The following is a 17,126-nucleotide window of genomic DNA, read 5'->3' as shown; positions in this document are numbered from 1 at the left end:
TATGGCTGCTTAGTATTTCATTGTACAAGTCTATCATATTTTAATAGCTCCTCTGTCCTCTGTTGGTAACATTTGTTTATAATATTTTGCTAGAACCAATAACACTGTATTGAATAAACTTGTACAAAAGTCATTTCTCCTTACAGCTAATCATTCTTAGAAATGGAATTATTAGGTGACAGGGTATATGCATTTATAATTTCGAGAGATGATGCTGAGAGAGTTACTATTATTACCAATAATAACTAACCTTAATTGCACATATACATACATGTATTAACTCATTTAATCTTTACAAAACACTAAAAAGTAAGTACTATTTTTATCTTCATTTTAGAGAAGAGAAAACTGAGGCATAGAAAGGGTAATTAACTTACCCAAGATCACATGACTAGTAGATGGCAGTGCCAGGATTTGGAACCAAGTAGTTTGCATTCACGTTTTGAGCTCTAAACCACTTTGTTCTATGATATGGTGCTAAATTGCCCTTCATAGAAAGTGGGCTAATTTAGCATTCCAGTAATGTATAAGAAAAGAAACTTGTGTCCTGACAATAAAATAACTCCAAAAATAATGGTAAGAGTAGAACAGCAGGACATAGCCTAGACTTGTCACAATGTGAACCAGATTGTTTTTTGAGGTTTATATGCAGTCCTTCAGATGTGGGATGGGAAGGTAGGTGAATAATGAAAGTAACTGGAAAAAGTGAGCATCCTGTTTTAACTTCTACACTAATGTTTTTCAGATCCCTCTTCAGTGAATGAAAAGAAGAGGAGGGATCGGGAAGAAAGGCAGAATATTGTCCTGTGGAGACAGCCACTCGTTACCTTGCAGTATTTTTCTCTGGAAATCCTAGTAATCTTGAAGGAATGGACCTCAAGGTAAAGAGTCTTCCGTTTCCTTTTATATAAACCGTATTTACTAATTTTAGAAATCTTCAACAGTCTCCCTGCCACCTGCTCTATCAAAATGGGTTAATTAAATTTAGAATGTTATAGGAACATACTTATTTTCCTTTTTATGTGTAGTTTGAAGAAAAATAGATTAGGGAAACTTGTTGCTATTTGTTCACTGGATTGTTACAGTTGACCTTTGTCTCATGTTGAATCTTTTATGCAGAGGAGAGCACTGAAAACAAGAAGTTTTTTCTTCTGGCTTTACCTTCAGGAGAAATCAGGCCTGAGTACATTAAATACACTGATTCTTTAGTAGGTCAAGGTTCAGGATACGTGGCACTACTGATAGTTTGAGCCAATAAAAAAGGACTCTGCCATGGAAATTGTGTTTGATCTTTAAATTTAGTGCTTGTAAGCCCTGTTTCTGATATTGTAAAGAGCAAGTTGAACTTTTACTTGCCTTAATCATTTTCTGGTTTACTTTTCCAAGTTATCTGTAATAATATCTTACCTTTTTATGTGCTCACAGTTTATAAAGCATTTTGTAACACTTTTTTTTTTTTTTTTGCGGTACGTGGGCCTCTCACTGTTGTGGCCTCTCCCGTTGCGGAGCACAGGCTCCGGACGCGCAGGCTCAGCGGCCATGGCTCACGGGCCCAGCCGCTCCGCAGCATGTGGGATCTTCCCGGACCGGGGCACAAACCTGTGTCGCCTGCATCGGCAGGCAGACTCTCAACCACTGCGCCACCAGGGAAGCCCTGTAACACTTTTTAAGTTCATTTGATCCTTATAGCAATTCCATGAAGAAGGTAAAATAAGTATATGATCATCATGATTTTAAAAACAAGAAACAGAATCAGATTGGTTGAGTGTCTTACTCAAAGTACAGTACTTAAGAGACTCTGATCCAAGTCCTCTGACTAAAGGCCAGTGCCCTTTCCATTATATCATAATGCCTGTCCCAATTAGAAGTTGGGATATGTATAAAAGATTAGTTTTGGGGTATGGGAAAGGCTATGATGGAATTTCTTTTTCTTTTTTTATAAAGTTGTTTATGTTTGCTTATTTATTTATTTATTTATGGCTGCACTGGGTCCTCGTTGCTGCGCAGGCTTTCTTTAGTCACGGTGAGTGGCAGCCACTCTTCGCTGCTGTGCGTGGGCCTCTCATCGTGGTGGCTTCTCTTGTTGCGGAACACGGGCTCTAGGCACGGGGGCTTCAGTAGTTGTGGCGCACGGGCTTAGTTGCTCTGTGGCATGTGGGATCCTTCTGAACCAGGGCTCGAACCCGTGTTCCCCGCACTGGCAGGCGGATTCTTAACCAATTGCGCCACGAGGGAAGGCCCTACAATGGGGTTTCTAATAAGAAATTCGATTCTATACCCAAGTATCTGGTCTTGACCCCCTTCTGTACCCCCAAGAGACCATAATGTTTAAAAACAAAAGAGCTCAATCCAGCAAGAACAACTTCTAAAGCTGAGCTAAGTAACCTAATTGCTTCAATAAGAAATGTTTTGAGAGTGATGAATCCTGAAACTGAGACTGTGACATATTTCATTTTTTTTAATTTGTTTTTAAGATTATGGCATCGTCAAAGCATTGTGGTGTCTTTTTTACTGCTGCTTGCTGTGCTTATAGCTACGTATTATGTTGAAGGAGCACATCAACAGGTAAGAGGTTCAGCACCTCTGTTTCTATTCTTGTACCTTCCCTAATCCCAGTTTCAAAATGGAGCTTTTGTGGATTTCATTGATTTTTTAAAAAAATTTATCTCATAACTGGTATCTTAATGTCTTACTTTTAAGGCCAAATATTAAAAATATTCTTGTGGTAGTTCATGGCTGCTCAGCATTTGTATTGGATATATATCATTCCTTTTCACCTTTAAGGATTTAAATGTAACTTTCCTAACAGTGTTTAGTCAAAGCAGCATGAATCCTTTAATCACTACCAAAGTCTTCATATTTTTTGTAACACACTCCTATGATCCATCCAAGCTGATATACTCATCCTAGATTGAAGGTTAGGTTTTATATGTATAGAGTGGGGGGAAGTTCACTTGCCTATCATCTGTACAGCATAAATGAAGGGAAAATAGGACATTTTGTTAATAACTTGATAAAATTGCAAAACGTTAATGTATTCTATTAGGAAATAGTTCTAAAATGGTATCATTTCATATTTTAGAGCAGTTTACCTCTAAATGCATCAAAATGCTGATGGTGATTATCTCTGGGGGGGTGGAGATTATGGGTAATTGTTTTTTATTTTACGCTTTTATGTTTTTCTAGTTGTCTGTAATAAACATATATTGCCTGTAAAATTAGAACAACAAATGGCATTAAAAATGGGGAGGGAAAAATTAAAAAATAAATTAAAAAAAATAAAAATGGGGAGGAGCAGCAGTTTACCTCTAATCAGAGAAGTTTTTATACTTATAAATGCAGTAGTTGTGGCTCACGGGCTTAGTTGCTCCGCGGCAAGTGGGATCCTCCTGGACCAGGGCTCGAACCTGTGTCCCCGGCATTGGCAGGCAGATTCTTAACCACTGCGCCACCAGGGAAGTCCCTATCATGCTTTCTTAAACAAAATTTTTATAACTTTTAAGTATCTTTAAATTTTTTATTCTCATAGTTATCAATAATTTGCATTTTTTGTATAAATGTCATTGTAATAATAGGACTTTTAAAATGTAGAAGTGAGCTTTAGTCCAGTTACATGATTTTTTTTGCCATCTCTGCTACCACATATTAGAGGAATTTGGACTCTTCAAGGAGCTTTTAATCTTAATACTTTCTTCCTATTGGAAACTTAGTTGGTTTGTTTTATTTTTATTATAGTTGATAAATACCATATTTCTGCTTAAGAATTCTAATTTTGTTTTCACCTCATCCCTTTTGTTTTTCAGTATGTGCAACGTATAGAGAAACAGTTTCTTTTGTATGCCTACTGGATAGGCTTAGGAATTTTGTCTTCTGTTGGGCTTGGAACAGGGCTGCACACCTTTCTGCTTTATCTGGTAAGAATAATTTTAATAAGCAAGATTGAAAGAGATTATGTTTTAATTGGTGCTTTTACTATAGAAGTTAAAACTCTAGGATTTTTACTTAATTACCTTTGTGGTTTATATGTATTCTAATCCTCAAGGCAGTGATTTGGAATTCTGTTTTGTTTTTCCTTTTGGGTTGAGAATTTAAAAAGAAAAGGGAGGCAGAACCCTTAGGCAAATGAGATTGTTTACTTATATTAATTCAGCCAGGAAATGTTTTTTCCTTCCAGATTTTGGAATAATGGTTCTCTTGCTTATGCAATTGTCTTTGTAATAGTTGAAGTTATTTAATTATACAAAATTCCATGTAAGACTTAGAATTAATTTGGTCAGTTATTTTCTCTGTTAATCTGCAAATGAGCAATGGTATCTTCCCTCACGTCCTCAAACACCATGTACATACTGGATAGTTATTTTGGTAATCTTATTGAGTGCAGTTAAAGAAGTATTACATGCGTATAGCTAATGCTTTCTTAAACTTTTAAATCAAAGTATAAAATGTACCCCTCCTAAAAAGTATTTTTTTTTACTTAGTTGAAATGAGAGAGATAAAAGATAGGTTTTCTTTGGGATATTTGCAAATATACTGAAATAATGGCAGGGCTAGGACTAGGAGGTGACAAGCAAGACATCTAGGGCATAGAATTTACATTGGCACTTTTAGGGTCATGTAAATGTGGGGTTGATGAGTGAATGCCTCATTGAATTTTGTGCCCTGGATGCCTCTCTCGTTTCACTCTATTCCTGTCTCTGAATAATATATTGAAAACAATTTCACATTTGAAAACAGCTTGATCTTGATGGAGAAAACAGGTGAAAAGTCACAGCAGTACTGATTCTGAATATAGTTCAACAGTTCAAACACTTCCAATCTCTGTGCTTCCGTGAATTCATTTCTGAAGCAGGTATGATAAATATTAAGAAATGATTATTCAGAAGGCTGCTGAATTAATGGTCTGAAGAATAATTTAAGAATTAATCTATAAGGGGGCTTCCCTGGTGGCGCAGTGGTTGGGAGTCCACCTGCCGATGCAGGGGACGCGGGTTCGTGCCCCAGTCCGGGAGGATCCCACAGGCCGCGGAGCGACGGGGCCCCTGAGCCATGGCCGCTGGGCCTGCGTGTCTGGAGCCTGTGCTCCGCAGCGGGAGGGGCCGCGGCAGTGGGAGGCCCGCGTACCGCAAAAAAAAAAAAAAAAAAAGAAAAGAAAAGAATTAACCTATAATACATAGCTTCTGTAAGTTTATGGGAGTTTAAAACATGGAATTTTAGAATTCCATTCATGATTGCTTGCTGATTTTATCCCAGATAGAAACATAAATCCTAGATAAGTAACCCATATCAGTGTTTCTTTAATAACTACATTCTAGAAGTATAATGCTGTACTAGAGGTTGAGGCAGAGGGAAAAAAAGGAATTACAGGTTACAGGTTACCTTTCTGTTCTTTTCTAGACCTGTCCTCTTAGATTCCTTAGGAAAACCAGACTAAAGAACTCATTTGTAGCATTTGATTTATTTGGAAGTATTTGAAAAGCAACCCAGAGAACAGATTCTGCTGGATCTTAAAACGAATTCTAATGAACCGTATAATTCCCATAATAAGTAAGAATAAAGAAATTTGAAACATGGAAGTTTCATGTTTCCTGTTTCTTTTTATATCCTTGAGAAACCCTTATAAAATGTGTTGATGTGAAAACATTATTATTTTAATTCCACTGATCTATGTATCCAGTAGAGGATTTAAAACATATAAATAAGAATTTATTACAAAATTCATTTGCGGGAAAAGTCAAGTCTTTTTTTCCATAAACTAAGTAGTTATTTCTGCCCTTGATCAGAGTGCAGGTTTAAGGGAATGTAGTTAGATTTTTCACAAGTTTAGAAAGAATTCTTCAAGAGCTATTTGAAGGAAAGTATCACTCTCTCATTATACTCAGGGCCATATGTATTATACTAGTTAAGCAAGTGTGGAGATAAAATCAAGGAACATCTGAAGCTGTGTTGCATTATACATAAAAGCCATATAAAAACATTGTGGGATTATCATTGCTAATAATAAACTGGGGTCCAGAGTGGATCAGGCCATGTGTTTCAGAATTAGGTTAATTTGATTTCTGTTTGTGAGTAGCATTTAGAATTATTTTAAATGCCCTAAAATTAAATAGAAGCAAATAACCAGATTTGTGTTTTATGAATATATAATTCTGGCTATAGTGTGGGTGATAGATCGAAGGTGGAAGAGAAAATGGTCAGTTAATGGTAATCCTTCTGAGGACACAGGCTTCCATGGAGGTAGCAAGAAGTATGGAGAGGAAGAGGTATTTACTAAAAAAAGAATATGCAGAGAAACTAAGCAGAGTGAAGGCAGAAGGTGGCATAAACCTTTAATATTTCAAGAGAGTGGTTGGAGTGGCAGTGGCACTGGATAAAACAGGGCAAATCTTAGGGAAATTTTATTTGTTTAGTGTGGAGGAAGAAGGAGCCAAAGATTACTGTTGGTTTTTGACTTAAGTGAGAAGATGTTGTTACCATTAACTGAATAGAAACCTGTCATGTGGTCACTTGTTCATTCAGTACACAGTGTAAGTTCTGAAAAGAGAAATTTAAACGGATTTGTAATTATGTTGCAAGGTAGATGAGATCTTCACCTGATCCCAGTGGGTTGCTGGTGCCAGTGGTTGGATGGAAAGGAAAGGGAAATTTGTAAAGGACTAAGAACACTTTCTTTTCCTTTCTCTTTTTAATTAATAGGCTTTATTTTACAGACCAGTTTTAGGTTTATACAAAAATTGAGCAGAAAGGATAGAATTCCCGTATACCTTTACACATACACAGACACGCACACAGAGCATTTCCCTATTTTTTTTTAACGTGAGGTATAATTGACATACAACATTGTATTTCAGCTGTACAACATAATGATAGTTTCCCCTATTATTAGTATTATTAATATTATATTTTTCACAAGTCTAATGATTAATTAGTGTTATTTCCCCTATTATCTCGCTTTACTGTGGTACATTTGTTACAACTGAGGAACCAATACTGATACATTACTAACTAAAGCCCATTGTTTACATTAGAGTTCACTCTGTGTTCTATAGTTCTGTGGGTTTTGACAAGGGCTTAATGTTATGCATTCTCCATTACAGTGTCACAGAATAGTTTCACTTCCCTAAAAATACCCTGTGCTACACCTGTTTATTCCTATGCTTCTCCTTCCCCCTATCCACAAACCCTTAGAAACCACTGATCTTTTGCTATCTGTATAAGTTTTGGCTTTGTTCAGAATGTCATATAGTTGGGATTATGCAGTATGTGTCTTTTTCTGCCTGGCTTTTTTCGCTTAGCAATATGGTTTTAAAGTTCCTCTGTGGTCATACAGAGTGAAGTGAGTCAGAAAGAGAAAGACAAATACCGTATGCTAACACATATATATGGAATCTAAGAAGAAAAAAAATGTCATGAAGAACCTAGGGGTAAGACGGGAATAAAGACACAGACCTACTAGAGAATGGACTTGAGGATATGGGGAAGGGGAAGGGTAAGCTGTGACAAAGTGAGAGAGTGGCATGGACATATATACACTAACAAACGTAAAATAGATAGCTAGTGGGAAGCAGCCGCATAGCACAGGGAGATCAGCTCAGTGGTTTGTGATCACCTAGAGGGGTGGGATAAGGAAGGTGGGAGGGAGGGAGACGCAAGAGGGAAGAGATATGGGAACATATGTATATGTATAACTGATTCACTTTGTTATAAAGCAGAAACTAACCATTGTAAAGCAATTATACTCCAATAAAGATGTTAAAAAAAAAATAAAGTTCCTCTGTGTCTTCATGGCTTGATACCTCATTTCTTTTTATTGCTGAATAATATTCCATTTTCTGGATGTACCACCACAGTTTGTTTATCCATTCACTTATTGAAGGATATCATTGTTGTTTCCAAGTTATGGCAATTAGGAATAAAGATGCTGTAAACATTCATGTGCAAGTTTTGGGGGGTATATAAGAATTCTACTCATTTGGGTAAATACCTAGGGGCATGGTTTGTGGATTGTGTATGTTAATTGGTGATATATAGGAAAGCAATTGACTTTTGTGTATTTAGCTTGTATTCCGTAACCTTGCTGTAATCACTTAATAGTTTCAGGACTTTGTTGTCAATTCTTTAGGATTTTCTATATAGATAACCATGTTGTCTGCAAATACAGTTTTACTTCTTCTCAGTCTGTATACCCTTTCTTTTTTTATCCCCCCTGTCTTATTGCATTAGCTAGGTCTTCCAGTCTGATGTTGAAGTGGTGAGAGGGACATTCTCCCTTGTTCCCAACCTTAATGGGGAAGCCTTTACTTTCTCACCATTAAGTATCATGTTAGCTGTAGGTTTTTGTAGATTTTCTTATCAAGTTGATAAAGCTCACTTCTATTCCTAGTTTGCTGCGAGTTGTGTTTGTTTTGGGGATTTTTTTTTTTTGAGAGTTTTTATCACGAATGAGTGTTGATTTTGCCAAAAGAACACTTTTTTAGACAATAGTGATCAAAAATGGATAAAAGGGGGGCTTCCCTGGTGGCGCAGTGGTTGAGAGTCCGCCTGCCGATGCAGGGGACACGGGTTCGTGCCCCGGTCCGGGAGGATCCCACATGCCGCGGAGCGGCTGGGCCTGTGAGCCATGGCCGCTGAACCTGCGCGTCCAGAGCCTGTGCTCCACAACGGGAGAGGCCACAGCGGTGAGAGGCCCGCGTACTGCAAAAAAAAAAAAAAAAAAAAAATGGATAAAAGGCCAATATAGCAAACAAATTCAGTATGTAAAGGCTTGAAGAGCAGTATGTTAATGTTAAAAAGAAATATAAAGAGATACCCAGCATATGCCATTTCCATTTGAGCAGATTATCTTTAGTTCTTAGATCTGTTAGTTCTTGGACACAGGATTCCTTCCAGGATTCCCTAGGTATAACACGGAAAATGAAGGAAAACAAGCATTTGCAAAAAATAATTTTTAGGGAAGTCAAACAAAAGGAAGATAAAAGACGTCACTGGTTTTTGTTTATTTTCAATTACCTGGTTGGGATGGAAGTCAGATTACAAGAAGTTAACCATAGCTACTACTACTACTAATACTGAAAATGGCAAACATTTTCATCATCATTGTCATCAGAGTAATTCTAGTTGAAATCAGTTCTATTTTTTTTTAAAATAAATTTATTTATTTATTTATTTTTGGCTGCGTTGGGTCTTCGTTGCTGTGCATGGGCTTTCTCTAGTTGTGGCAAGGGAGGGCTACTCTTCATTGCGGTGAGCAGGCTTCTCATTGTGGTGGCTTCTCTTGTTGTGGAGCATGGGCTCTAGGCGCGTGGGCTTTAGTAGCTGTGGCATGCGGGCTCAGTAGTTGTGGCTCACGGGCCCTAGAGTGCAGGTTCAGTAGTTGTGGCACACAGGCTTAGTTGTTCCGCGGCATGTGGGATCTTCCTGGACCAGGGATCGAACCTGTGTCCCCTGCATTGGCAGGCAGATTCTTAACCACTGCGCCACCAGGGAAGTCCCAGTTTATTATTTTTTATCCATATTTGGTATTCATTTTTGTGGGGAGATGTTGCATCCCCATCCTGTTGAACTCCAGCCATATGATTTGCTTTGAAATGTGAGCATAAGTGATAGGTGTTGCTTCCTGGCAGATGCTTCAAGGTTTGTCATACTGTCTTTCACCTGGAGCCTGAGTCTCTGACTGTGATGAACAGATTCCCTTTGCTAGCCTCTGATGGATATGTAGAGTAAGGGAGAAATAAATTTAGTTGTCTTAAGCTACTGAGATTTTGGGGCTGTTTGTTGTTAAAACCTATCCTGACTGATAGACTAGCTAACACTTACTGAATGTTTTCCCATGCTAGGCTTTTTGCTCAGCACTTTACATGAATTATGTCATGTAGTCCTCCCAAGAGCCATGGTAGTCAATAACCAATAGTGTAGCAAATGTATAGTAAAAAAATTTCATGAGTAAGTATAGACTGTGCATTTGTGAACTTTGGCAATTGTGGAGAAAAATAGCCAGGAAACCAAAGGCAAAGCAGAATCGAATAAAGGTTTAAGAATTTGATCTCTGTTATTATTTAAGAAGCTATTCAAAACTCTGGTTAGATTTTTAAAACATAACATTTTCTTGGTGATAGATGGTTGACACAGTTTTATCCTTATAGATCACCATTCCTTTTGTTTTATATTTGTCAAATGTGATTGTATCTGGAAAGTCCTAATTACACCTCCTTTCATTTATGAGCCCTTACATAATCACTTAGGGAGATGTGACGTTAACATTCTCATGTCATACATTTTTGTGCTGATGAAATAGGCACTCTTTCCATATACCCATATAACTCTCAGTCAAGAAAGCAATTAACTATATTAGGAGAGAAGTCTGGTCAGAAAAATGATCCTTCTTTTGACAATAATTTACAGCAAAACAGGTGAAAAAGAAACTGAGTTTAACAAAGGGAAAAGATTTAATTCATTCTCGATCATGGTTCTCTTTACTGGAAATTATGGCTTTAAAGTGAAATAGGAACATTTTTCCTGCATAGACAGACTTTCTCAATTACGTTCTTCCCAGCATGGAAGTTAACCTCTTTTGGAAGTAATCATTTAGTTAATTTTAACTCATTGTGCAACTAAATGGTGATTACAAATGTTACTGTATTTCCTAAAATATTATATACCTATATATCTGTCTTTAAAATGGAAAAGTTACCTTGATTTTTGAGTTTATCAATCAACAATTTCATTTATATTTTTAGATATAATTGAAAAGTTTTAACTTAATTCAGATGTCCTGAAAATTGTCATCACTTCTTTAAACATTAGATGTAAAAATAGTTGTTTGATTAAATTTTAAAATTAAATTTAGTGAAAATCAACAAGGAAGAATGACTACTATCAAATTTTGTAAATTGATTTGGGAAATCTAGTAGTTTGCCGAGAACAGATATGTAGCCACAAAGGAAGAGTTAGATACTGTTTATGCAGGAATAGTGATTGCTAACCAGAGAGGAAGAGGTGAAGGGGAAAGTGAATGGACTCCTTCTCAAGGCTCAAGGGGTGTTGGTTGGGCCTCTAGGTTAGTTGGTTTGTTCCATTAATTCTAACAGTCAACACATGGGCTTCAGGAGGGCTGTTAATTCCCTGAACACTATACTTGTTATGTGTCTTCGCAAATATGCATCTTTCTGGCAGAAAAGGCCTATAGTATTAGATTCTCCAGATTCTGTAACCCATAAAATGTTAAGAACCACTCTTATAGGACTTTTTTTTCTAACTATGGCTATATTAGTTTGCCACTAGGTGGCATTGCTAATACAACCAATATACTATACTATATTTGCAGGTTCTATTCTGGATAAATATGAAGCCCTCAAATAAATTAGAGGCATATTCTATTATTTATCTGTATTTATGACTATATAATGCCAATTAATGCATGTGAATGAAAATAAGTTTTCTTAATAGTTTTGCACATTCATTAATTAGTTTCACAGTTATTAGACTTTCCATTGTGATATATATTTACATGCAGGACATACTCCCATGGCATGCATAGTTTCAGATGTAATGCCATAATTCTATCTTTTTCTTTAATATTTAAGAATATGCAGTTGATGGAGGGTGATTTTGTTATGGGACTAAAATCTTTTATTCCTATCATGGGAGATACTTAATAGGGCATATTCAGAGCTGGATTTGAATGCATAGTCAGATATTACTAACTCTGTGATATTTGGCAAATATCTTAACTTTTTAAGCCTCAGTTTATTCAACTGTAAATGGAAAAGATAATAATAGTACCTATCTCATAAGGCTGTTTGGAGGATTAAATGAAATAAAACATGTACACTTTTCATTCAGTGGCTAGTATATATAAGGTGCTCAGTAAATGTTAAGCGACTATTATAATAATTATTGTCATTTTTCTTGCTCTGATTTTATTTTTAAAACAATCATTTTCAATTTTCCTGCTTTAGCTATTATTCTTAAGAAACTATAAGCAAAATTTCCCACAACTGATTTTAATGTAGCAGAGTGTAATACCATAGTTGAAAACCGCAGATTACTGTTCCATTTTCAGTGACAATAGATTAGGCCGTTTGGATCAACTTGCTTGTGAAAGTATCTTAAAAAGTTGATAAAAATTTAAAACATCTGTTTAAAGCCACCATAGAGATAAAAAGATAGCAGAGAATTACAAGGCCAACATCTAGATTAAAGGGGAAACCCAGAGAGGTGAAACCAGTTAAGTATATGGCCTTAATAAACCTGCAGGCTTTGGATTGGAACCTGATGGGCCACACTTTAAACATAAGGATGAACTAGATACAAATCAGCCCATACAGGGACTGAAGCTCAGGCTAAATCTTAAGTCTCGAGGAAAATAAAATAATCCTAGGCATCACATTATATTTAAAAAAAAAAAGTCTAGCACTCAATCAAAAGGAATCAGATATCTGAAGCAACATGATAATTTGGTCGAAACAAGAAATAAGAGAAATAGATCCATAGGGGATCTATTTAATGAAGTTATTAGATGTATACTTTAATCCAAAATCAATGTGTTTCAAGGAAGTAAAAAACAAGTTTGAGTATTTTTGCAGAGATTGAAAACTACAGAGGAGAGCAAGTGAAAATTTTGAATTAAAAAAACATTATCTGAAATGAAGAACTCAATTAATGGACTTCAGTAGACAGCAGCTAAGACAGGACTAATAAACTGCAAAATCGGCCAGAGAAAAATATCCAGAACAAAAAAGGAGAGATAGAGAAAAAGACATACTATCTTCAGAGGAATTTCAGTAAGACTGATATGCTGTCATTGATTTTTTTTTTGTTTCAGAGATGAAGGACAATTTATTTTTCACAGCAATAGCAGTAGCAAGTGCATCAGCTTTTTTTTTTTTAATTGGGGTATAGTTGCTTTACAATGTTGTGTTAGTTTCTGCTGTACAGTGAGGTGAATCAGCTATATGTATACATATATCCCCTCTTTTTTGGATTTCCTTGCCATTTAGGTCACCACAGAACATTGAGTAGAGTAAAAGTCAGCTGACAGTGGAATATCTTTAAAGGTCTAAAAGAAAATAACTACCAACAGAAGATATTCAAAGTGTGCCCTGAACAGTATAAAATAAAGATACTTGCAGAAAAACAGAGCAGTTTGCCACCAGCAAACATGCTCTAAAGGAAATACTAAAAAGTGTTCTTTGAATGGAAGGAAAGTGATTCTAGATTGAAGCTCAGATTCAGGAACGAATAAAGATTAAGAAAAGGGTATATATATGGGTAAATTTAAATTAAGATTGACATTATGGTTTTTTTTCTTTTTTTGTTTTGTCTTTCTATTTTTTTGACATTATGGTTTTTAAATTTATTTTATTTATTTACTTTTGGCTGCGTTGGGTCTTCGTTGCTGCGTGCGGGCTTTCTCTAGTTGTGGTGAGCAGGGGCTTCTCATTGTGGTGGCTTCTCTTGTTGTGGAGCACGGGCTCTAGGCGCACAGGCTTCAGTAGTTGTGGCTCGCGGGCTCTAGAACGCAGGCTCAGTGGTTGCAGCGCATGGGCTTAGTTGCTCCGCGGCATGTGGGATCTTCCCTGACCAGGGCTCGAACCCGTGTCCCCTGCATTGGCAGGTGGATTCTTAACCACTGCGCCACCAGGGAAGCCCAACATTATGTTTTTAATGATAATGTAGTGATAATGTTTTGAGACATTTAAAGTATTTAGAGGGAATTAAAATACATCATCTGCAAATCACATGTGGAGTAATTGAAATTAAATTATTCTAAAGTCTTTGCATTGCCCTAGAAAAGGTAAGATATTAATTTATATGCCATTAATTAATAAAGATCTATATTATAATCTTTAGGGTAAGTAGTACAAGAATATATAACTATCAAGCTAATAGGCACAAGTAAAAACCAAGTAATTTTTAAAAAGCCAAGCCAAAAGAAGGAAAGAAAGCAGACAAAAGGAACATAGAACAGGCAGGATAAGTAGTAAGCATTCAGTGGTATATTTAAATCCAAATATATCAATAAATGGAATAAATGTTTCTTCCAGTTATCCAAATAAATATTTTAAAATATTCAGCTATTTGCTAAATCCAGCCTTCATACCTAAAATATACACAGAAAGATTAACGGTAAAGGATGGAAAAAGATGAGCCATTTGATGCCAACCAAGAAGCAGCTCATGTAGTTATATTGAAATCAAAGTAAAGTATGAGGCAAGAAGAATTAATAGATAGAATGTGTTTGTTGGTAATAATAAAAGACTCCGTTCACCAGGAAGATATAACAGGTCTAAATTTGTATTTAATAATATATACTCAACTTATGGAAAGCAGAACTTGGCAGAAATTTAGAGAAGGAGATAACTTCCACAAACTTGGAGAATAGGGAAGTGTAACACAGTTACTGGCTATACGGTCAACGTGTATGTAACAACTGTGTTTCTGTATACTACAATAAACATTTAGAGTGAAAATTTTGGAAAGCATCATTTATAATAACATTTTTTTGAAAAGCAAATACCTAGGAATAAATCTAACAAAAGATGTGCTTGGCCTCTATATAAAATTATAAAATATTGTTGGAAGCAAAAAGATTTAGGTAACAGAAGGTATATATTATTTTCATGGATTAGAAGACACAATATTGTAGCTGTTCTTCCCAATTTTGTTTACATAATCAATGCAATATCAGTCAAAACTTGAGTAGGTATTTTTGTAGAAATTGACAAAGTAATTGAAAAAAGATTTTCATCCTTGAAGCTTTGCAGTAAATCTTGATAACCAATAGGATGTGTCCCTCTTGTGTGTTTCTAATATTTCTTGATCTGGATAGAGGATACCTGTGTCTGAAATAATTCATTAAGATGATTGCATTATGCACTTTTCTATATGTACTATACTTAAATAAATACTCTGTTTTAGTACATCTGCTCTTTTGTTTTAGAATTTTGAAGTCATTTTGCGTAAATACACCTGTAATAGATGTTTAATTCGTGAGCTAATTTTGTCTGGCAAGTAGTGCAAGTTTACTGATTTCATTCATTTACTTTACTCGTGTTTTTTGTAAGTAGATCAGATGCAAAAAAAGGTTCTGTGGCTGGTAAATTTTTCTAAGATCATACCTTCTAAGCCCTCTTCTCTTGGATACTAATTTCCAGAAATCCATTAACGAATTTATTTTAGTCTTAGCATGTATGTAGCAGGTTTCCATTCCAGGCCATCCAGGAATGCTTATTTACTAGTGGAAATAATGCCCAGAGTGAAAACAAGTTAATGAAGAGAACATGGCTGCTGTTAACCTCTTTGTTGTATCTCTGTGTTTGAATGTGTCAAAATTTTCACCTTAATAATGATTTGACCCAAGGGGAGGCAGCCCAGGGGCAGCACTTTTGCTGAAAAGGGACCGTAAAGGGATAGTAAATATTTTAGGCTTGCGGGCTAGGCAATCTCTTTTGTAACTCCTCAGATCTGTCATGGTAATAAGAAAGCATCCAGGGACAGTGTGTAGGAATGAATGTGACTGTTTTCCAGTCAACCTTTATTCACAAAGAGAGGTAGCCGACTGGATTTGATCTGCCGGCTGTAGTTTGCTAACCGTTGCTCTAACTCATGGGATGACAGTAGTACACCAGAAGAAGCATATTGAGCTTGGGAGCCTTAGTGAGCTAGCCACCCCCTAAGGATTTTTACGTGACACGTTATGCATTTGATTCCTCCATTTGCCAAAAAAGGATTAGCACTTCTCCCAGATCATAATATTAGACTTAACATGATGTTTTAGAAGAGAATATAGTTGTGTGAGTGCTTGAGTGGTCTGTAAGACCATCAAGGGGAAAAAAAAACAACTTTTCATGAAGAGAAAAGTAAAAGAATTTCTTCCAAATGAGCTGCCTGATGACAGCAAAATTTAGTTCTAATCTCATGTTTTAAACCATTGATGTGTGCAATTATTAAATACCGGTCTTCACAACACAGCACTTATTTAGAGAAATAAATAATTTGTGGATTACGTTTAGATTGATACAAACAATTAGGAGAAGTGATAGGGTAATTTCAGTAGCCACCTTAAAATTATTTCCCATTACTAGAATATATGATTCATAATATATTTATAATAATAACCTGGTAAAAAACCAGTTTAACAGGAACTTTGGTGCTTCATAATGAGAAATATATCTCAGACATGCTCCTTATATGCATTCACATTATTATTCCTCAAGTTATAAGACAAGCAGATGATTTAAGAGCCATTTGTAAACTGTATGCCATTAATGATTATAAAGTCTGTTCTATTTCACAGTAACAAAGGAAATGAGTCCTTCGGCAGGAATTTACAAATAATGTGGTACATGAACAGTTTTTGACACTAGGTGGAGCAGTTTCCCGGAGAAAGGCTTCCCAAGCCCTATATTCCTTTCAAAATAAGCCCAGCTCTTAGACAAAGAACTCTGAGAACAAAAACTATCAACAATCATTAAAAACTGTTAAAGGCACTCAAATATTGAGCTATAAATAGAAGGCTGAATATATTTTGCAGATAATTTTTCTCTTTGTCATATATTTTAACCACTGAATTCTCTCACCTTTGGGGATCAAAATGGTAGGGATTTTCTTTTTTTTTTTTTAATTTTTATTTATTTATTTTTGGTTCTTCGTTTCTGTGCGAGGGCTTTCTCTAGTTGCGGCAAGCGGGGGCCACTCTTCATCGTGGTGCGCGGGCCTCTCATTATCGCGGCCTCTCTTGTTGCGGAGCACAGGCTCCAGACGCGCAGGCTCAGTAGTTGTGGCTCATGGGCCCAGTTGCTCCGCGGCACGTGGGATCCTCCCAGACCAGGGCTCGAACCCGTGTCCCCTGCGTTAGCAGACAGATTCTCAGCCACTGCGCCACCAGGGAAGCCCTGGTAGGGATTTTCACATTAGAACTGCCCTATCTAGATGGCAGTTGGTATGTAGAAAAGTTTGGGAACTATTCAGTTACATTGTAGAGTAGATCAAGGTTTATAAGAAGATATAACATCAAGACATTCTTATCTGAATGGTATTTATGAGTCATTTGTTTAATATGACGATTTTAAATTAAGAATATAGTTTTACAGATAAAAATTGGTAGTTTAAATTCACTGGAATTAAGT

General features: G+C 36.2%; 1 protein-coding gene across 3 annotated transcripts in view; it reads left to right on the top strand.

Moving 5' to 3' along the window:
• Nucleotides 1-17,126, top strand: part of VMP1 (vacuole membrane protein 1) — a 130,025-nt gene that overhangs the window by 26,574 nt on the left and 86,325 nt on the right. For all 3 annotated transcript variants that reach the window (XM_082678437.1, XM_082678435.1, XM_082678436.1), the window contains exons 3-5: nt 746-881; nt 2,475-2,565; nt 3,804-3,914. In XM_082678437.1, the coding sequence (XP_082534563.1) occupies nt 746-881; nt 2,475-2,565; nt 3,804-3,914 (338 nt within the window). The remainder of the gene's footprint in view (nt 1-745; nt 882-2,474; nt 2,566-3,803; nt 3,915-17,126) is intronic.

This window comes from Grampus griseus (assembly GCF_964374135.1).
Source record: "Grampus griseus genome assembly, chromosome: 20".
Classification (NCBI taxonomy): domain Eukaryota; kingdom Metazoa; phylum Chordata; class Mammalia; order Artiodactyla; family Delphinidae; genus Grampus; species Grampus griseus.
The sequence above is the reverse complement of the archived record's forward strand: the minus strand, read 5'-3'. Positions and strand labels throughout refer to the sequence as shown.